General features: G+C 34.7%; 3 protein-coding genes across 3 annotated transcripts in view; 1 reads left to right on the top strand and 2 right to left on the bottom strand.

Moving 5' to 3' along the window:
* The window catches only part of LOC136810837 (BTB/POZ domain-containing protein 19-like), a 38,173-nt gene extending 20,632 nt beyond the window's left edge, over positions 1-17,541 (bottom strand). Inside the window, exons 1-7 of the mRNA XM_067067424.1 lie at positions 17,410-17,541; positions 17,060-17,128; positions 16,527-16,649; positions 13,037-13,052; positions 12,785-12,838; positions 12,516-12,575; positions 11,788-11,988 (exon numbers count right to left, since the gene is read on the bottom strand). Of these exons, the coding sequence (XP_066923525.1) occupies positions 11,788-11,988; positions 12,516-12,575; positions 12,785-12,838; positions 13,037-13,052; positions 16,527-16,649; positions 17,060-17,128; positions 17,410-17,507 (621 nt within the window). The 5' untranslated portion in view covers positions 17,508-17,541. The remainder of the gene's footprint in view (positions 1-11,787; positions 11,989-12,515; positions 12,576-12,784; positions 12,839-13,036; positions 13,053-16,526; positions 16,650-17,059; positions 17,129-17,409) is intronic.
* On the top strand, positions 13,077-16,369 carry LOC136810825 (uncharacterized). The gene is made up of 3 exons (XM_067067415.1): positions 13,077-13,502; positions 13,740-15,464; positions 15,639-16,369. The coding sequence occupies exons 1-3, from the start codon at positions 13,232-13,234 to the stop codon at positions 16,232-16,234; spliced, it is 2,592 nt and encodes an 863-aa protein (XP_066923516.1). The 5' UTR covers positions 13,077-13,231; the 3' UTR covers positions 16,235-16,369.
* Positions 17,542-18,029: 488 nt separating the features above from the next.
* On the bottom strand, positions 18,030-21,897 carry LOC136810823 (leucine-rich melanocyte differentiation-associated protein-like). Its single transcript, XM_067067413.1, has 3 exons — positions 21,641-21,897; positions 19,228-19,491; positions 18,030-18,732 (listed from the first exon to the last, which is right to left on the bottom strand). The coding sequence occupies exons 1-3, from the start codon at positions 21,793-21,795 to the stop codon at positions 18,594-18,596; spliced, it is 558 nt and encodes a 185-aa protein (XP_066923514.1). The 5' UTR covers positions 21,796-21,897; the 3' UTR covers positions 18,030-18,593.
* Between the last annotated feature and the right edge of the window lie 581 nt (positions 21,898-22,478).

The raw sequence follows: 22,478 nt of genomic DNA, 5'->3' as shown, positions 1-22,478 counted from the left end.
TTCGGAGAAATTTTAGCCATGAATCGTCAGCTGATCGAGTGCTTAAATCTTGCATATGGCTAACAAAACCATAAAATTCTGTTGGTAACTTGACAATGAAACTTTCAAACACACATCCATTGGAATTTAAAAGAGAATACTAAAATTAGAACATTACAGTGAAAATTTGAAAACGATCTGAGTAGTTTTTGTGGTGTTATGTTTATGACTGAAAATGATCCTGTTTTGTATTCGACCCACTATTTATTACATACACACTATTGTACCATTTTATTTGGTTTATCCTACTCTTTTCCAAGTATTATCCCAACAGAAAAAATAATGCTTAGCTCAAAGCCGTGGCCTCTAATTTAGGCTATTTTTCTCCCGAAAATTTTATCCGGACAATCAAATCAACGGCGCATCATGGCTTCGCTATTGGCAAGTTTAGAAAAAAATTAATTTACAGTATAAGAACTTGGAAATATTCACTTCTAAATGTTTATCTCCTTTAGCTCCAATTTTGAACTTTTTAGTTGAGGATGAGTGGGCGGGGGTGGGGTTGGTTCTTTAGGCAAGAAAGTGCATGTGTAATCACTTAGAAGAGCTAAACTTCCAGCTGGTTTATATATTTGTTAAGATTATTTCTCATACTCGCTCTGCAATAGAATTATTACTTTGCTTTCTGATCTGTTCTGATTAGTAGTTTGTGGGCAACATTCTAACACAACTAACTCAACAAGCTCATCTTTCACATCTTTTAATCTCTTAAGCCGGAGCTTCCAGCGCAGCTGGTTTATTTTGGTTGAAAAGTGTCTGATATAATTATATTGGATCACCTAAAGCAGCTGGTAAAAATACATGCCTGTTCTCCTAAAAAAATTTTTTTCCTAATTTTGCCCTGTCGGACAGCCAAAAAATAAAAACTTGTTGCTAGCTAAATTCAGTATGACTAGAATATTCCCACACAGCTAAAAAGCATTTATACCATGAATTACTACAATATGTAGGAGTCAAATAATACATAGAGACTTTATTTAAATCTGAAACATCTGGAACAAAAACCGGAAAGGCCCTATTTGTGAAAACCCCTACCGGTAGGGGGTTTTCACACGCAGTAAGAAATACTTTGAACTGTCATACTTTAAGATTTATTTGCATACCCTCTGAAATATCTAACAATTTTATTGAGTTTTAAGACTTTTTCATTCCGTCAGATCATTCATTAAGAGCTAAGAGAGTTCATGATAGAAAAACCCCTACCAGTAGGTATTTTTCATAATTTTGATTTTGCTGTCCGCAATAATATAGGCTTAAACAAATAAATGAACTAGTTTCCTATGGTAAAATGGTTCCTACAATAATGTCAATGTAAATAATGTAAATGAAGTAAGGTAAAAATATATGGTAACAAGCAACATGCTGAATGGACCTACCTGATGATGAACCTTAGATAGCAATAAGGAGAAAAACAATCATTAAGAAAATATAGCGCTTAGGGATCTTCTCAAAAATAATAATCGAATTTCGACTATGCAATTCGATTAATGATTCGCTTATTTAAGCGGTTGAATTCGATTATTTAAGCGAATTTGACCCCTTTTGAATTCGATTATTAAAAGCGACAAATAAATAATTCGATTATTTAATCGAATTCTCAAATTCGATTATTTATATTCATGACTCTGTCATCTCAGAAAAGAAGTCGTTGCATTGTTTCTCGCGCGAGTTCTATTTTGTGCCAATCAAATTGCGTCACGCATTCGAAAGATTCGAAAATGTTGCAATCAAAACAAAAGTTAGTTGTGATTTTATTATTACTCATTTTTGAGCAAACCTTTGAGATTAAAGGAAAGTTATAAAATTAATTGAATTGAGATTTGATTGTAAAAGGTATGTATGTAGAGAAATGGAATTCTTTGTTTGCTTCAGTTTTCACTGTATAAGTTTCCTGCCTTCGAAATTCAGTTTTCGAAGGGAGACTTTATTCATCAGACTTTATTTTTATCAGTGGTGATTCACTTTTGGACATCAAAAACTCCCAAGGATAAGGTAAGTTTTTATTTATATTGGAGATGAATGGATCTCAATGTCACTTTAGCAAAACATAAAATTTTACTCTCTAATAATATTTTTATGATGAGATTGTTATGCTTTTAAAAAAGCTTTTAAAAGCATTTTCGCTTCCAATTGATTTCAAATTCGGTTATCCTTCTAGTCGAAATTCGATTATCAATTATCGAAATTCGATTAAAATATAGAGAAATTCGATTATTTAAGCGAAATATTTTTCTCAAATAATCGAATTGGTTCGCTTAAATAATCGAATTGGTTCACTTAAATAATTGAATTTCATGTTGAAAATAATCGAATATTTCGCTTAAATTCGATTAAATAATCGATTTTATTTTTGAGAAGATCCCTTAGCGAAAATGCATTAAATGTCATCATTGATTGTTGATGGGGGGGGAGGGGTTTAGGGAAAAAAGAAATAGAAAGTTCCGGTTGCAAAATTGCAAAAGTTTTATTGACAATTGAATCATGCTTGATGGTGGCATTCAGGCTGCATCATTTGAGGCGTGCGATCGCACGCGCGCGCCTCCACACACGCCTAAAAAATTCCAGACGTGCGATAAACAGCACGCCTAAAAAACAAGATTTTTATTGAGGCGAGCGATCAATCGCACGCCTCACTGAACCTAACAAAATCATTTTATTTACGCTTTTTACATCATAGGTAAAGGTTCTTTAAAAAGATTTTGTGAGATTGCGAAATCGTTTCGAAACAAGAAGAAGTGGAACGAGAATGAAGAGCCTTTTGTTCTTTGTAATCAACTCTTTCTCTGTCTTGTAAACAAATAAATGAAAACGTAAATGACCATATAAGGGCAGTCATGTACTATCTGAAACAAGATAAAGTAAGCACATTTATTAAACCTTCTCTTAATAAAGTTAAAATCGCGTGTTTTCAGAAGTCTTTTAAGAAGTCTGAAAGTTCATTTACCCTTAGGGCTGCGTACTGAACGAACGTTTTAAACATGGCTGCTCGTGAGACCAAAGGGAATTTAATATCTCTAAAAACGTTTTTAAGTTACGATGTTTCCGAAGTTATTGGATACAAAACTTTTGAGAGAAATGGAGGAAAACTTGTAAATTTTGTGTGGTGCAAGGTGTGTGCAAAGTATAAGAAAGAAATTCAAAACTCATCTACTATCAAAGGCTCAGCAAAGACATCTGTGAAAGCTTTTATCGATGGAACGAACTCAGTTACAAAGCACCAGGTAAAAATCTGTTTTATAGAACCACCCTGTATCTTTCATTCAACCAACGAGCCTCGCAATGAGTGTTCCTTTTGTCACTTTAAGTCTTGTACTATTCTTATTTTTAGGGCAAATTTTTGGTATTTCTGGGCCTGTACCCTAATTTCATTAATTCATTAATTCAGCTGACTGAAGACTCAAAAAATTGAGGCTGTTTTCCAGGGTTTGTATTGGAAAAATTGCCCATATTTTTCGTCGTTGTTGAGCCTCATTACACGTTTTTTTTTTTATTAGAACACCTAAAATTTGGCTGAGCCTGGATGTGCTTATTTTTTTAGCAATTTTCAGCCTAAAATGTTCTTAAATGCGTTCTTAATTTTTCATACTACTCTAAATCGACAATATGATACAAAATAAAGAGCACTTAAATTTGACAAAATTTGGACAATATTTGACTCTTGACTTTTGAAGATCCACCCCTAAATTTGGTTAAAACTGCTTAAAAAGAGGAAAAAATTGTAGTTTCTTGTCATTTTTTTCCAAACTGAGGCTGGGCATGTTCTTAAGATGTTCTTAATTTTTCGACGAATTTCAGCCTATATGTTCTTATAAACTAGGTTCTAATAAAAAAAAAAACGTGTATTCTTATAAAATTGTTCTGATAGAAAAAAAAAGAGTGTTATAATGAATTGTTTTCTTAGATAACCCGACATATTCAGGGTTCTTGCCACCAATTTGCCTGCACTCTGGATAGCACGGAGCCTCATCAAGAACGGGTATTATCAAACAAATCCTCTTCAACCCAGCCTAAGATTCAGTCGGCATTAAGAAAAGCGAGCGACGACGCTTACAAAAAGATGATACGGACAGCATACACAATGACAATGGAGTCTACTCTACCATCGAGGCAATTCAAGACCCTGGTTAAAGTACAAAGGGAAAATGGCACTAGATTAATCGACGGTAATAATAACTCGCAAAGAGAATATTTGATTCTGTTGTTATTTATATAATTGCAACTCATCATTAAAAGTTTTAAACTAGCGAAATCCAAAGTTATAAGGAGCTTGCTATTGTATTAAAACTTTGAGGGGACAGCTAAACATCCTTTTCTATTTAAACATGCGTACACTGAAAGGTTTTACAGCTTCAAATCATCATATTATTGGATCAACATAGTTGAATTTGTTTTACAGGTAAAGATGATTCACGTTATTACCGCGAATTTTTAACGGCTATACACAAAGCAGTGACAGAGAAAATAGCTGTTATCATTGCTAGCTCTAGCTTCTTTGGGATTCTATCAGATGGCAGCCAAGCTCGAAAAACCCAAAGTGACAAAGAAATGGTCATGGTGCGTCTCGAGAGAAACGATAAGTTTTTGTTGCTTATAAACTAGCATAATATCAGCAGACTTATGTAACTTTTATCTGGCTCTAGCTGTCTGCCTTTTGGAAACATGCTAGGGAGTAAAGAGTTAACAGCTGGTGTTTCCTTTTGAATTAAGAAGTTATCCTTTACACAGTCAAATTAAAATGGAAGATTTTGTTGAACTGGGGCTGTTGTTATTCTTTTTTCTCCGCATCATCATTCCTTTATAAAAAACATGTTACACCCCTGCATCTTTTTAACATTCTTTTTATAAAATTTTGTTTGACGTCATAAGATTTGTGTACAGAATCTCTCTCTCTATATTTTGTTTAAAGAACTTTTTTTCTTCTTGTTTACTGACGTCATAAATATCTTAGACATATTTTAAGGCTCTTTCATTGTTTACATTTCTTCTTCTTTGCAATTTTCTTATCTAATTAATCTTTCAAGGAATGTGCCTTCGTCTGATCGGAAATTTCTCAACCTTTTAATCTCTCAAAATAAAGTCCTTGTTTTTCTTTTATAAGAAATCTGTACTTTTTGTTATTTATCAAATGAAGTTAATGTCTTTTTCATTTAATAGGGGTTCCGACATACTTTGGGGCATCTCTCCTCGAAATGGCAGAATGGGGAGGAACAGATGCTGAATCACTCAAATCTGCGATTGATAACATTTTTGATGAATCTAAAGGCATATACCCGCTGTCTGATTATCAAACTAAGCTTGTTTCAGTCACTGCTGATGGTGCAAGTGTAAATACTGGTCGTCTGTCTGGACTGATGACTCGATTAGGTGAAGGAAGAGAGTGGCTAGTCAAAATACACTGTATCAACCACAGGGTAGAGTTGGCTGTCAAGGAAGCCTTCTCTGACAGTGTCTTCAAGGACATAGATTCTTTTTACTTGACAAATTTCTACCTGCTGAGAGACTCTGGTAAAATAAAGAGTGAGGTAGAAAAAGCATGTGGAGTCTTGGGAATCCAGCATTATACCTTGCCAAAAATGGCAGGAACAAGGTTTGTTGGCCATCGAAGACGGGCCTTCACAAGCTTCCTTAGTACATGGCCAGCATTCATTTTGGCTTATGAAAATGTTGAAGCTGACAAAAAGACTCAGCCTCAAACAAAGGCAAAGATTCAGGGTCTTTTAAAGAACTTCAGGAGTTACAGATACATAGCATTAACATGTTGTTATCTTGATGTTCTTGAAAAGATAGTCCCTGCTTCAAAAGTGTTTGAAGGTGAGCTTTTGTTGCCGTTTGAAATCGATTCTTCAATCAAATTGTCTTCAGCATACCTAAAGGAATACTCAGAAGGTGATGTTGACAGCACAGAAACGGAGATTGATAGCCACCTTCAAAAGTATGTCCTTGTGCCATCTGATAAAGGAGGTTTCAGTCTGAAAGGTCACTTCGATTCTCCTGGGGATAAATTGAAACTGTTGGTTAATCAAAAACCAAAAGATATTAATTTCGATCAATTTGAGATGACAAATCTATCCCCGGCCACCATAACTGCTGCTCAAAATGCGAGGGCTGTTGTTGCAAACAGTTTGATTGAGCTGCTCAGTGAAAGATTTGCCAACTTGAAGGAGGAGATTTTTAAGGTTTTAGGGTGGTGCAATCCTGAAACTTGGTCAGATGAGAAGGGGTTTGGAGTTGACCAAATTAAAGAGTTCGCAGAGCACTTCAAAACACCTCTGAAAGCCAAGAACTTCCACCTTGAAAGTGCTCTGAGAGACTGGAAGAAAGTCAAGGTCCATGTTAAACAAAACCTTTTAATGAAAACAGCAGCTGAAGTTTGGAAGAGTGTTCTTTTATATAAAAGAAAGGAATTTCCAAACTTCTGTTTGCTCCTTGAATTAAGGTATGTGTACACCTTTTTTCCGATTTTTTGTCAAAAAATTTTTCTTCAGTCAAAGTGGAAGAAAAGTTACTGGATTTCATTTTGGTAAAATCGCGATCTTAAAATCTTTTTTTGATCCAGAGTTATAACCATTTAAATTTTAAAACAAAGTTCGTCTTATGATGGATTATTTACTCAAATAATTGTCTCTTTCGGAAACAACAAAGAGAAAAGAGAGAATTCAGCTGATGTTTATTCTCACATCTATTGAATAGTAACATTTTTGACACATTTCTCTGATTACTTAATTAAACAGTAATTATCTCGTCAAAAATTTCAAATTGATGTAGAAAAAATGAAATTTTACCATACCATACTACTTTTAACGAGGTTAAAGTCACCCATAGCATTTAGCTATGAACTTAATTTTTTTTTTATATTTTTGGCAAAGAATTGAACTAAAAAAATGTCTTAGGATTTTTTTTCTAATCGAGTTAAAGCTTCACAATTTCAGGTTAAGTGGAAAAAAATCGAGAAATGAATGAATTTTTTCCAAATTTTAACAATTTTTAAGTTTTCTCGAGTTAAAGTCGATCCAAAAAAAAATCCTAAGACATTTTTTTGGTTCAATCTATTGGGAACATAGTATCGAAACTATTTTTTCAAATTTCAAAAGCTATGGGTGACTTTAACTTCTTTGAAGTAGGTAAGGTTAAAATTCTTAAGATTTTAATTATATCCTGCCCAGTTTTTTAAATTCAGCTGAAACTTTTACCATTAGAAAGAGAATATTATTGGCTTTCAGAAAATATATACTTTTGATGTATAAAAATTTGTTGTTCTAAAGATATGATCAATTAAAGAGAATGTGTCAAGGAAGGTGAACACATACCTTAATGTTTTGTTTATCAGGGTCTAATTCCAGTGTAGAGAGGGCATTCAGCATTCTCACCTTAATGCTCTCTGATCGGAGGCTCAATACCTCTCATGAAGTATTAGAAATGAGAATGCGAGTGAAAATTAATGATAAAAATTGGTCGAAACAAGACAGAGATGAGATTTTAGAGAGAGCTTGCCAAATTTATCTCTCTACCACAAGAAAAAGAAAGCTCGATGATAACAATGATGAAACTGCTTCCTCACCCAAAAAGCAGAAAGAGGTTGAATCAATTGAGCTTTCTGATGACGAAGACAGTGATGTTCTCTATACTGATAATGAATCTATTAATGATGACTACTACGATAGTGAAGGTGAAAACAATTCTTCCGACGATGAATGACTTGAAAATGTACCTAAAGTGAGGGATTGAAAATTTGATAACCTTCAGCAAACTTTCTCTAGTTTTTAACTTTTGTCTGATTAACAACAAAAAGAAAAAGAAAAGATTATGAAATATATTCGGAATATATTAGTTCATTTCATTTTTTCTGGTTTCTCAATCTACCCTTTGCTTCTTTAAGTTTTGAAATTAGGCCTGAAATTTGAAAATTTTTGACCACACGCCATCACTCGCCTAAATCACACTAGACGTGCTATAAACCACACGCCTAAAACCAGTCAAAATGAAGTCAGGCGTGCGGTGTACCACACGCCTACTTTTTTCAAATGATGCAGCCTGGGCATTGTTATCAATAATTTTTTAAAGTGAAAAAACAAAGAAATATATGGAAAAAGCCCAATTCAAATCTGCAAAAACGGCAATTTCCGGCATATTTCCGGCATTTTCGGCCGGAAAAATCTTTTTCTCAAAAATCGGACTCGGCAATGATTTGGGCATTGTTAATACGCATCTTTGAGCAAAAAATCAGCAAAAACTAATGATAAAATCACGAGAAAATGCCAAATAAACAGTTTTTCCGGAATATTTCCGGTATTTTTGGCCGGAAAAAATTTTTTCTCAAAAATCGGACTCGCCCATGTTTTGGGCATTGTTAATACGCATCTTTGAGCAAAAAATCAGAAAAAACTAATGATAAAATCTCGAGAAAATGCCAAAAAACCTGTTTTTCCGGCATATTTCCGGCATTTCCGGCCGGAAAAATTTTTTTTTCCAAAATCGGGCTCCGTCACATTTTGGGCATTGCCATTTTGCATCATTGTGCCAAAAATCAGAAAAAACTAATGAGCCAATCCTGAGAAAAGCTGGTAACAGACGGACGGACGAACGAACGAACGAACAGACGAACGAACGAACAGACGAACGAACGGACGGACATCGGTTAATTTATAGGACCTCTACCCCACCGGGGTAGGTCCAAAAAGACAGCAATGCCTAGACAAAAGGGTCTAAATGTCACTGTTTTGGATAATATCTAAGGAAAAGTTATTTGCGTGAAAATCGACGCTTCACAGGTAAGCCGTGAGAAATGTGTCTAGCAGTTGTGCTCTTGGAAGTGACACTGTCCTTGGATTAATCTTCCAACTTGCCGTTTTCCACAGCTTTTTCTCCTCCTCTTTCTTCACCTCAACCTGGTCAACACGACTCTCTTATTCCTGCTCTTCAACTTCCTCTTCATTATCGAATTTGTTACCTTCTTCATAGACCTTATTATTTCTTTCTGTAAGTTTTTCTGCTGCCTTTTTTCCCACAGTTACTTTGACAGGTACTTTCCTTGCTTTTCTTGGTTGAGCCTTTTTTTTTAGGAATGCTTTCTGAGCCATTCTCTTTATCAGATTCATCATGTTCTTTGACTACAAGTTTTGTTGTTCTTTTGACTGCTTTATGTTTTCCTTTCTTGCTGGATTGGGTCTCATTGGAAGTTTTTGCTTCATTAGTTGGTTAAATACTTTCTGAGAAATATTTATCTTTATCCCAAGCAGCAAAAGCTCCAGCAGTATGGAAATCAGCATCAAAGCCTTTCCAAGTGTTATTAAGCACTTTAGCTATGAGGAACTTAGACCATTTCTCAGTTAGCTTTTTACCATGAACTAGGCCAGGGGGGGGGGTGAAGCAGTTAGTACAAGACATCATGCCTACTAACTGTTTTCTCGGAAGAAGTTAGTAATACCACCACCTTGGTACACTTAGTACAGTTAGTACTAACTGAATTTAGCCTTGAAAAAGGCTTTTGACCTTCATAAATTCAATAAAATCAAATAAAATCAAATTTAATATCTTAAAAATGATTCAATATCCATAGCTTTCAATAGGAAAAAATTTTAGAAAATCAAATTTCTATTGCAACCAGCAAATTGTTTTAAGATTTAAAAAAAAAATTTCGAAAATTTGAAAAAAAAATCTACTTCCCAAAAAAATTTTTTGGTAAAATATGGTCTTTTTTTTTTAATTTTCTCACAAAATCCTATTTTTTACACAATTAGTACCAAAATTTGGCAAATTTTTAGCAGGGGACCACCCTTTTTTGCAGTTAGTACATCTGAGTACTAAGTGATTTTATCCAATTCATATGGCACACCACCACGGTACTAACCGGCATGATGTCTTGTACTAACTGCTTCACCCCCCCCCCTGACTAGGCTATCATTAGTAGAGGAAATAAGTCTCCCAAGCAAGCAGTTTTTTCTTGTTTTCCCAGAATCAACAAAAAGGGTGTATGTAGTAGCATTCAGATTTTCTTTATCAGCTGTCTCGTTATCAATGGCTTCAGCAAAATCCTCATAGAGGAGGGCATGTGTCTCTGCTGCTTTACTAGCACTACATTGTTCTTGATCACCAGCCAAGCCCTAAAAGTCTTCAGTTTTTGGCTTGGCTTGTAAAGGTGTATCAAACTGTTCGTATTGGACCTTTTCAAGGGAACTTGATACAAAACATTCATGCTTTCAAGAGAAAAAAGTCATAAAATATACCTAAAGTTATTGACATAATAGTATTATTATACATCTGTATTGCTAGACTTAAAATGGGAGAAAATCTTTTAATTTAACTCATTACTCAGCATGCTTCTTTTGATTTGGTCAAGACATTACCTCAAAGTACTCTAAAAATGTACAGAAGGCCTTTTTACCTCCCTAAAACATGACTTTCTTAGAAGATTTTTGGGAAAAACAAGCTGATTCTCTCATTCTAAAGTCTAATCTTTTTACCCCCTACCAGTAGGGGGTTTTCTATTATGACTCTTCTTAGACTTTCAACAGGAATAATGAGAGGTTCTGTAGTTAGTTAACTAAATCTCACTTGGGAATCTTATATCATGAATTAATAAAACCCCTTAAATCTGGTTATAGTGTCATTAACCTTGAAAAGTCCGAGGCAAATTTGATATTTTCAGATAAAACACCTCAAGATCAAGAAAATATTTCACTGTAACTAGTTGTAGATGTAAAATGAGGCTTGTTATTATGGATAATGATAAAATTAAACAAAAAACTGCTTCACTCATATTCAATTTGATTTTTTATGAAGCTTTGTGCCAACTTTGGGTTGCAAAAAGTTACCCCCTACCCGTAGGTATTTTTCTTAAGTAGACCCTATCCTGATAATTACAACTGGCCATTCAGCTTTTTCCTTCAGTTTTTCAGTGTATCTTACCTGCCTTAGATACCAAAATCTAGTATATCACTATGAATAGGACCACTGAATTTATTGGGTCATTATTTTTGGATATAGCTAAAAGATGAGGACTTTTTTTAAAATTCAATAGTTATGCAGGAATCTCAAAAAAAAGAAAAAATAACATCTTACTAGTAAATTTTGCTTTGTAATGCTAGGATTAGTTAAGTATGATGAGAAAAATCAAAAGATATCATTTGAAAGCACTTACTTAGGTCAGTATTAGTGAAATCATTCTGCTCCTACCCTGTATAGCAAACCCCCTACCGGTAGGGGGTTTTATACTCTACTCCAAAAGCTATTTTTCTAAGTTATACTGTAGCTGAAACTTTCTCCTCTGGAAATATTGTCATAATAGCCTTGAAGTATCAGCACATTGAGAGAAAATAGCTACAGGCTAATATATTTGAAAAAATTACATTTTATTTTAGAAAATCAATTTTTTGACTGTTTTTTGTAAAAAATGCAATTTTTGATGAAAGACCCTGAGGTGACCACCCTAGATATGAACTAACTGTTTGATAGAAAAAGAGCTCTGCCTTATTACTAATAACATGAAATAATTCTTGTTTCTCATTTGGTGGGTGGGGTTTCTGAGAGTGCTGTCTCAAAAATTGCTAGAAAACGCCCTATCGGTAGGGGATTTCTTGTATGAATTATCATTAAGATATAAGGCTTGGAAACTAGCTTGGAAACGATTTTGTATAAATTACAAGACTTGTGAAAATTACAAGACTTGTGAAAATTGTGAAACTTCTTGCATTGCACTATCAGATCTTAAAGATAAATCAGATGAAACATAAAAGGGGCTGTAAAACTTACCGAATTTACAACAGCCCATCCCTTGATAGCTTTCATTAGATCATATTCGTCCATTGTCAGCTCATCACTTTGCAAAATATAGGACAACGTTGTTTCTGACAACTCATTGAACGATTTTGTTTTGAATATCTCTGCAGTATTTTGTTCGATAAATGGTAATAGTGTTCGCTTGAAATTATCCAACCCAAACGTCACTGCAGCCTGAAATTTTGATTGAAATTTATCTTCCTGGTTTAACAACACATATGACTCTGTATCAACAGAATCTTCATATCTATCTTATAGATAGAGACAAAGAACAATTTAAAAGTTTCGGTCATTTTTTTAATTATCCTATATGATCCCTTTGAATAAACACCTCTCCTCTAGGGGCAGAGATAAGGCAATATGGCAAACATTTCCATTCCTTATAATTTTTTGTAAATGATCTCAAAAAAGCTTGGGTGAAGATAGTTCTTTAATGTTGGTAATGTATGCAGCAAGTTTCATTTTATGCTGAATACTAAATACAACTTGTCATATTGTTTGTATTATCTTAGAACTAATTCAGATAATCGGCGTTATTTTCATTCTGGAAATGATTCTGGAAATGAAAGACCAAGTGAAAAGTAGACGGTTTCAAAGCTTTGTTGAAAAAAAGATTGAATAAAGTCATTGGACTTTCTGCAAAATTTCAAGAATAAGAGGGACAGCAAGGTAGAATGTTGGCTGTCTTAGCTAGAACTTACTTGCATTGAGCAGCATGCATTTTCGATGTTTATAGATGATGAGATAAATTTTTCACATATCTGAAAATACAAAAATTCAATCTTACAAGTTACAAATTACAAATCATGTGAACCAGAAAACAACAGGGGAAAAGTTGTCATCAAAATAAGAGGAAGGTCATTTTGTTTAGCTTCTTAGTTTTGGTCTTTCAATTAGGACATTACCACTTCCCTACAAACAAAATACCGAATTCCAACTGAAAAAGAAACTGAACTGAACTGTATTTAACCTTAATAAGTTGTTCCATGCCATATTCCATTGCCATTGATAGCAAAGGCATCACCTGGAAGAGTGTACAGTTCTGGCTTTTATAAAGTAAACTTGGGTAGCAAGTCTCGAACTTGCACAATCCATAGTAATAACAACACTGAAATTAACAGGGGTAAGGTAATGGATAGCAAAAACAAGCTTTGTTTAACTAAAAAGGCTAATTTTTACTTTGGTTGGTCAATAAGAATTGTTAAATTTTAACAATATTTACATTGTCTGTGTTTATACTGCATTTATTGGTATAGATCATGGCGTTCTAAATTCAAGGCCTAGCAAGCGTGCTTTGACGTCAAAATCCTGTGGACCTAATTAATGATGTCATTGCAGTGTTGACGTCAAAAGAAAGAAAAAAATCTAACGTTCACACCCATTTTTGACGTCGTGCAAGAAAAACAACACCGAAAAAATGGGTAGAAAATGCATTGTGCGTGGCTGCAAATCTAATTATAACAAAAGTAAAGCGTCGCAAAATGATAATATACGAATCAGGAATGAAGAAAAATTAGCCGATTTTCGTAAAATTCCAATGTATGGTTTCCCAAGCAAGAAGAAAAGACTCTATGAAAGGCAGCGCTGGATCAAATCCATTCCGTACCTTACCGAAGAGATCGTCAATAATAACAATACACCAGCGGTTTGCCGTAAACATTGGCCAGAAAACACTACTTTTGAAACAGGTGTGTAACCTTATTGCTTTCGTGGAATATTGAACAAGCTAAATAAAGTCTTCGGATAAGTTTTTCTCTGTTCATAGCTTATCTATTAACATATTTTCGATATTATAAAAAATCCAAATCTGATGCTTGTTTTTGTTGAAAATTTGTATTTATAATTCACTCATAGGCCCATAAGATACAAATCTACAACACAAAGTTCAATTAACTCTTAAACGCTATGTTTATTTCTTTCTTTAGGTCAGAACGGCCTTCCTCGACCAATCGAACCACCATCAATCTTTGATAATATACCGTCCAGTTCCATTCCAACACCTCTTCCACCTCCAAGACCAACAAAACGCACGTCTTTCGAAACTCGCAGCCAGCAGGAGGATGAGATGGAAGAGTTTAGAAATCGCGACAAACTAAAATTTGAGGACATCGCCAACTCCGATCGATTGACATTACTCGGTTTGCCTATTGTCGCATTTCAAGTCAATGGTGAACAGTGGATTCAATCTGGTGAATATATATCAGGAATACCATCATTTTCGCTGAAAATATCGAAAGATTTGAGATTCATTGCGTACAAAATGGGTGTTCAATGTACCATAAAATCCCTTTCGAAAAATCGTATCACTCATCTCGATTCATGGTCGTGTCTTGAGGAAGCACTTTGCTTTTTGAAAAATAGTGAATTCACTCGGCATCAAACCATTTTACAAGAACAAATAGAATCTATGAAACCACCTCAAGTCGGAAAAAAACTCTATTCTCCGCAAGTACTGATGCGAGCATTCGGCTACTTTTCTCAATCTCGTTCACTCTACTCAAGGCTCCGATCCGATTTCAAACTCCCCTCAATCAAGACGCTAACCAACATCTCGTCCAAAGTCAACAACACATCCGACAGGACATTTATCAACGAAATCGTCAAAGCTGTAAAACCTGACCAGAGAAAGTGTATAGTCATGGCAGACGAAGTGTATGTAAAACAGTGCCTACTCTATCATGGCGGAACCGTCTTTGGTCAGGCAGAAAACAACCCATCCAGTTTAGCAACTTCCGTACTCGGAATTATGGTGAAATGCTTATTCGGTGGTCCAACGTTTTTATTCAAAATGATTCCTGTGAAAGCTATGACTGCTGCTTTTTTGTTCGATCAAATTCAGCAAACTATTGCTCTGTTGCGTGGCGCTGGTGCCGATATCAAATCAATAATCGTCGATGGAAATCGAACGAACCAGAATTTCTTCAAGCAGTTTGATACGGTCACAGACAAACCCTGGTTGACAACTGATGGTATTTTCCTTCTGTTCGATTTTGTTCACCTGATTAAAAGTATTCGAAATAATTGGTTAACAGAGAAGACTGGCCAACTCACATTCAAAGAAGATGATGATACATTCGTTGTCAAGTGGTCTGACCTTATCCGATTACATGAAGTTGAAAACATGTCAAACTTCTGCGGAGTTCGTGGCTTATCAAAGTTGACCGAAGTCGCCGTACGCCCCAAACCGGTCGAACGGCAACGTGTATCGACATGTCTCCGTGTTTTTTGTGAAGAGACGTTAGCAGCACTTAAAGTTCACCCACAGATGCAAAACATGAATGTCACCGGCACTGTCAAATTCATCGAAAAAGTCAACACTATGTGGAAGATCTTAAATGTTCGAACCGTTGGGAAAGACATCCGACACAACAACCCGTTAGAAGCCGTTATCAACTCTCCTCAAGATTCTCGTTTGCAACAACTTATTGATTATGCTGATTGGTTTCTCTCAATCGGAAAAAAATCGGGAGGAAAGCGCATGAAAACATTGACTAAAGATACATCAAATGCACTCCACCATACTCTAAATGGTCTTGTGGAGCTGACGAAACATCTTCTTATGTCACCTCACCAAAAATATGTTATGATTGGAGAATTTTGCTCAGATCCATTGGAAAAAGAATTTGGAAAGCTGAGACAAGGTTCCGGAGGTGAGAACACTTTTTAATTTCTTCTAATTGAAATGAGGTCTTCATTTTAAACATTGTTAATCATTTTACGGCTTGAATTGTTTACCCACGTAATTATTAGTTTGCGATGCGTTTTTCGATTACTTACAAGTTTACACCGAAAATTCAAAATTTTCCTTTTATCTTCATCTACAGGAACGTATTTTATCACTGCTCAACAAGTACTCGAAAAACTCGATATCAAGAAAACCAAACTTTTGCTAAAGTTGAATGTCGACCTGTCCGTTTTACGAGCTGAACCGGGTCATTGTTGTGACAAGTGTTTTTTTGCTCTTGATCGTGATGGAATAAGTTTGCTCAACCAGTTAGAAGAGGAAGAGATGTCCATCCCGGTCGAAACGAAAATGTCTCTTATATATATGGCCGGTTATGTAGCTCGTAAAGATGAGATGAGTGAGCAGGAGTTATTCGATGCTACGATGTTTTACGCTCAAAAGTACGGGAAATATCTTCACGAGCTTGACCGTGGTGGTTTGAAAATTCCGACTGATACGATTTGTCAATGGACGATGTTTTCATACATAATGTTCAATCATATCCGACATCTCGTCTGCCGAACATCACTGTCTGATGTCTTGATGTCTATCGCTCACACATACGCTTTTGACTCTATCACTAAAAATAATGCTATGATATTATCGAACATCTTTCTGAACAATTTCTGCAAATCGCAGACGCCTCGCTCCTCGAAGGAGGCGAGCCAGAAAGTTCTAAAGCTAAAAGAAAAATGAAACATCTTTTTCTATCATCACACTCTGAGTGCATCCAGTTCTTTCAATTTTCTATAGTTTATTTTTTTAAATAAAGTGTTCAGATTTCATTGTACTTAGGATATCGTAGTGAAAATAACAGAAATGATAAACTAACTTATTCCTAAATCATATGGTCTAGATAAACATTTTCCGTAGCTATCTCTCTGAAAGATTTGATTTTTTTCTTTCTTTTGACGTCAACACTGCAATGACATCATTAATTAGGTCCACAGGATTTTGACGTCAAAGCACGCTTGCTAGGCCTTGAATTTAGAACGCCATGGTATAGATATATTGCAGCAAAATTGAGAAGATTTCAGGAGAAACGTCTGACAGAACCAATGGCTCATCCACATCTAGAGGGTTCTCAAACATACTTTTGAAAACTTGACACCTAAACAAAATTTTAAGTAGACAGTGAAATTTGAGTCATTGTTGCAATCACCTTTTTGCGATTAGCTAAAATTTAGTGCCAGCGAAAATATATACACTTAAGGTAAGTGAAAAATATCAACTGTACAGATTTTCACCTACAGACAACATTGTGAGAATAATTTTAATGTGCTTAACATTTGGAGTGCTAGGTATTATTCTACTATGGAACTTGCATAGGGAAAGTCTTCATAAGACAAAGACAAAGCTCTCTCTTCAAAACTAATGAACAAGTAACTGCAAGTAATCTTTTAGCTTTGATGATTTGAAAATTAAAGTTAATTTCATTTTAAGACAATGGGTACCTGCTTCCTCTCGCTTCTCTTTTCACAACTTAAAACTGTAATAACAAGCAAGCTTTCAATGATTTACCTGGTTGCCAAGATGCATTTATGTGCTTTAAAATTGATCTTTTCTGGTCCAACAAGGAAAGATATGTCACTAAAAATTGAAGGAAGTTTTTCTAAGGGAGAATTTTAATTCAGTGTTTTTTTGAAGATAGCTTTTTATTTCATCTTGGAACTTAAATATTTCACAAAACAAATTAGCCTTTATTTGTTCTTAAAATATTGACAATAAAATTTGTCTCTGGGTCTTATTCTACCAAGGGTCTGATAAAGGACCTATATTTAAAAAATAGCTTGGATATTCATAAATTCCAAAATAGGCAACTTGCAATTTTTGATGGTGTATAGGTAACATTAAAATATTTTTGGTCTTACCTGAATTGTGAGTTATTGACAAGTGACTGCATTTCTTTGGTAAAGGTTGAAGAGGAGCCTTCTACTTCCATTTCTTCTCTCGTTGATATGGCCGACATTTTTTCAAAACTATTTTAACTTGTTATTTTGTTGTAATCTATGAAAATAGACAATAATAAAAGTGTTACGGAAAAATGGATTAATCAATTAAATTAGGCGAGACCAATTTATTTTGTTGTTCTACGGGCAGATCGTTAGCAAAATATGGGTCGGTCGGTCGGTAAAATAAGAATAAATTTTTCACTTATCAGGATTGGTAAAGTACCGAAAAAGTTTTCCAAAAAATATCTAGATCAAAAATTCACTTTTTTTATCTTCAATGAAGATCATAATAAAATTTTAGTGTATGGAATGCTTGATTTTCTACATTTTTCAATTTCTTGAATTAATTTTCAGCTTTGTTCAAATTTGATTTTTACAAATAACTAGTGTGTAAAATATATTGTAGTGGTAATTCAATATTATTATTTTTTTGATTTTAGCAAAAATAGGGTCGGTCGGGCCCGTAGAACAACAAATTAAATTGGTCTCGCCTTAAACCCCAAAATCAAAATTGGACAATGTGAGGACAAATTTCAAAATAAAATCAATTCCTGTATTATTCTTGATTGGTTAATCAAGCCCTACATGGCATCATTCTTGAAGTTGTTATCAAAAGGTCAACATTTATTTTGGGAATACTATAAATTACAAATTTCAAATAAAAATATCAAAAATAAAAATATTAAAAATAATGCATATCAAAATGTACAAAATTATATTTTAATTTTAAAAAATTAAACTGAAAAACTTTGGCAGGTGAATTACCAGTCATTCATTTTCTATAAAGCTTCAAATGTTTTGTTCATTTCTAACACAATTTAAAGTTGCCTAAAGAAATTTGGGCAACTTTTTGAACCCAATTCCTTAGAATTCCTTAGAATTCTTATATTTAGAAACTAGCTATCAAAAATTAAAATTTTAAGCATTGCTTTCTAAATTTGGTCAAATAGATCTATATTTGAGCTTTAAAAGTTGCAAGTTATTATCATTGAATAAAACAACACTTTCCATGTAGTCTCGTGTTGTTGAATTGTATGCCTTTAGAAAGGCTTTTAATAAATGATGTAACTATTGGGCCTGCTAAATAAGAACATTGGATAAGTTCATGTGTAACTGCTTGCAGTTCTCTTTTTGATCTTCCATCTCTTTCCATATAGTCTATATGCTTGTTCACGTTCTCCATCAAGGATGGGCCATCCATCTAAGTTCCTTAGTTTTGGGAAATGGCTGATGACATAGGACCTAACAAAATATTTTTAAAAAAAACTTTGAATAACTATTTTATACTTTTTTGAGACGATAAGCAATTCTAAGCTTATTATTTAACACTTTATTTTAACAAGTTTTTTTGGGTTGACTCTTGAGGAAAAGATTTCAGAAAATGCTACAGTGTGAACCTTTGACTCCCTTCCTTAATTTATAATCAAAATGGGGGGTTTCAGCTTCTAGGGGTGAGGTCAAATAAAGATAGGGGGTAAGTAAATAATTGGGACAAGCTGGAGTTTTTACAAGCTCTTATTTGATTTGATTGGTCGTTAACCAGTAATAAAAGAATCTTATTACTTTTTCTAAAGAACGCGTCATTTCTATCACTTCAAATGACCAATTAGTGAAGTATCTTGTAAAAACTCCAGCTCATCTCAAATAATTGGACAAAATTTATGGAGAGAACTTCAGTAAACAATTGGGTAAATGTTTTGGACAAGACTATGTAAACAAAGAATGATGAAATCTAACCTGTAATCTTCATTTTGTGATTTTGTGCCTCCATTAAAGTAGCTTGGAGCTGCGTCATTTTTCATCATACTTAGAAATGTCAGATTAGGTAAATCTTGCGACATTCTGTTTACAAAGACACTCAAATTCGCGATCTTGTTTCCATTTACTGAGAGGAGTTTGATGGCAGGGAATTTTCCAGGGAAGCAAAAATGTTCATCCAAGGCATTATGATCCAAAATAACAGTATGCAACTGGTCAAATTGTCGTAACGATATCAAGCACCTTGAAAAAATTAAACTTTGTAATAATACCTGTATGAATCAGGCACGAGACATGGACTGAATGCTTTTTAGTTTCTTCCTTACACTCACACAATCAAAAAGACCATTCTCTACTTTTTTTTTTTAAATTTCATACCGTTATCACTAAATGACTCAAAATTGCAAGTTTTCACAAAAATGTCAATATTTATTTTCCAGACTAAAACAAATACAATAAGTATTTATATGAGTAATTTGTCATTCAATAGACCATCGGGTGGTTCTCCTAAATTACTACCGTAGGATCGTCTAATATCGACATACGTCTTCTAATTTCGACATAGCTGTAGGCTGGTCTTCGAAATAAAAAATCAAACATAAACAAATACATACCCAAGTTATCAATCAATCACTAAATTGTACTCTCCCTATCACGTCACAGATTGTTAATATAATATGAGAAACGCGCCTAGAGTGTGTCAAGCGGTCAAGCGTGTGCTTGTAATAAACAATAAGGACGGGGAAACCAGGTTGACTAAGCGCCCGAATTATTTTTATCACGTGACTTGAAGCGTAATAAAGTTGTAAAATTTTAATGATGGACACGAGAAAGTTACGAGGAAGTTTGCATGCGTTTCGTGTGTTGTGTGAAACTGCTTATAATTTGGCTGTTTTTTTTATTGAAAGGATTGCAATGTTTACTGAACTTCTAGTTTGATGGATGAACTTGTTCGATAAGAATGATACCAAGAATTTCATTCAAGGTTTGTTTTGATTATTTTACAGATCCGGTGTCGAAATTAGAAGACGCATGTCAATATTAAACGATCCTAAGGTATTTGATTTGATGTTGGATTGTCAATTTCCTTTGAAAAAAGAAAACGCAAGGAATTTTCAAGGAGCATCTTTCTAAAACTTTCAAAGAATGAATGTGCAAAGTGACAAGGATAATGAGTTTTACAGCACAGTTTTAAAATCACCAGACGGTGTCAATCGAACAACTTCGAGCAAAAATCGCAATCGAACCAATCGAACGTAATCGAACGCTATTGAATAATTGCGATTCGATTGTCGAACGTAATCGAATCTCAATCGAACGGTCAATTCCTGGGTAATATTTGATTGTGTTCGATTGCGTTCGAGTAAGGTTAGATTGGTTCGATTAATAGTTGACTATGTTCCATTGGTTCGATTGATTGTCAATTACATTTGATTAATATTCGATTTCGTTCTATTACGCTAACGTTTGATGAGTTTTAGCGTGGGCGGCCGAGCGCTAAAGTATCGTACGAAAGCGAATAAAATCTAAATCAATCACGTAATCGAATACAATCAAACGAAATCGAAGCAATCGAGCGGCAAATCCCTAGGTAATATTCGATTGCGATTCGACAATTGAATTGCGATTATTCGATTTTGTTCAATTGCGTTAAATAGACCTTTTTTTAACCTATGGCTAAATCTTCATGATGCACCGACAAGCACGGAGACTTAGAAAATTTTTTGAAACTTTTCAATACTTTACCCCGGTTCGAACCTACATGTTTCCGATTACGAAACACGTACTCTATACCACTGGGCCACGACGGCTGCTAATTTTCCGAAATTCAAGGTTATTTATAGAGTGACATATATAGTATATACAGGTGAACAGACCTCACGAGTTAGGCTAACTGTTATGATCACCATTCCTCCAGGAAGACCCCACACACGGGTGCACCACCGGGAGGGTGCACAGCCGTCTGGGTGCATGTTAGGGATGAGCAGCAGGCTGGCTTCGCCAGCCTGCTGCCTATCCCTAACAAAACGCTGCGCTCGCCTGTGCGCTTACGCGCACAATATTTTGCCCGCGCGGTGTACTTGCAAGGCCGGTGCATCATGAAGATTTAGCACCAATGTGCTCCACCGTTGTGTATAAGATTGTTTGGCAAAATATTTTCAGGTCGGTATAATATCATGAATAGATTGAACATACTAAAATTTGAGGGAATTTTGTTCGACAGCAGAACTTATAAGAAAAGCTCAAAAAACCAACTTTCCCTAAGGGAACGCAGGCAAAAACGGGTTTGTTTACCTCCAGAGACCAAACGGTGGAGAGCATCAAAATAATGCGCGCGCATTAGTTTTACAAATACGGGATAGGTGTATTTAATAAAAATATATAACTATACTTGAAAATGTTGTAACTAAGATCAAGTGACGTTGTTTGCTTTGAATGTTTCTTGATCACATCTTCGGGTATTTCATTCAATCCTTGATAAGATAATGATAAAGAAAAGTCAATATTCGAACCACTACTGTCGTCTAGTCCAGCAAAAATGGACATCAGAGTTTAAATTTTCTTGAAAATTTCTTCCTTTAACCCTTCACTTTTGACCCTCGTGACTGTTGACTGTCCGGCAGTCCGGCAGACTGGGACACGAAAAAAAATTGCCCGGGATTTTATTTTGGAAACGAGGTTGTTATTGACCTAATGATTACATTATGTTCTGGGTCATGAAAAGCGAACAACTTTTCCCGAAAATGAATGAGGTTAATTCACCCGCGTTGCGTTGAGCGGAAGAGTCACTAAAAACACGCTTTGTTGTTTTGAAAAACCACATGGTAATTTTTTGGAAAGCAGAAAACACTAAAAAACCCTAAAAAACATCAGATTAGAAAACTCTCCAAGGTATTTTAACAGTTTAAAGGTATCTTTCTCTCAGTTAAGTAATTATTTTTTATATTAACAGGTTATGAATAGGCTGTAAGCGAACAACTTTCTTTCCAGGACAGGAAATTTCGAAGTAAAATCCAGTGTTCACTGTTCAGGTATCAGGAGCCACTGGATCACAACATCACGTTCTAAAAAATATCTAGAATTTCATAAGATTGAGTTTTATATATTTCAGTTAGCTTGGCTAAGGTGGAAATAGTTGGCAAGCTATGGCTCGTCTGGTACAGTTGCTAGGAAGATGTCTAAATGTTTTTTGGAAATCCTTGCATTTCAGTTTGGGAAATTAATTGCAT

Source organism: Clytia hemisphaerica, unplaced genomic scaffold (assembly GCF_902728285.1).
Source record: "Clytia hemisphaerica strain Z4C2 unplaced genomic scaffold, Clytia hemisphaerica genome assembly, whole genome shotgun sequence".
In the NCBI taxonomy this organism is placed as follows: domain Eukaryota; kingdom Metazoa; phylum Cnidaria; class Hydrozoa; order Leptothecata; family Clytiidae; genus Clytia; species Clytia hemisphaerica.
This window is presented reverse-complemented; position numbering and strand designations above follow the sequence as displayed.

Coding starts and splice junctions, on each gene's coding strand:
- LOC136810825 (XM_067067415.1), top strand. CDS start 13,232: ATGGGTAGAAAATGCATTGTGCGTGGCTGCAAATCTAATTATAACAAA. Junction 13,503..13,739: donor AAACACTACTTTTGAAACAG/GTGTGTAACCTT, acceptor TTCTTTCTTTAG/GTCAGAACGGCCTTCCTCGA. Junction 15,465..15,638: donor GCTGAGACAAGGTTCCGGAG/GTGAGAACACTT, acceptor CTTCATCTACAG/GAACGTATTTTATCACTGCT.
- LOC136810823 (XM_067067413.1), bottom strand. CDS start 21,795: ATGTCCATTTTTGCTGGACTAGACGACAGTAGTGGTTCGAATATTGAC. Junction 19,492..21,640: donor CTTAGTTACAACATTTTCAA/GTATAGTTATAT, acceptor AATTTTTTCAAG/GTGCTTGATATCGTTACGAC. Junction 18,733..19,227: donor TCACAAAATGAAGATTACAG/GTTAGATTTCAT, acceptor ATATTTTGTTAG/GTCCTATGTCATCAGCCATT.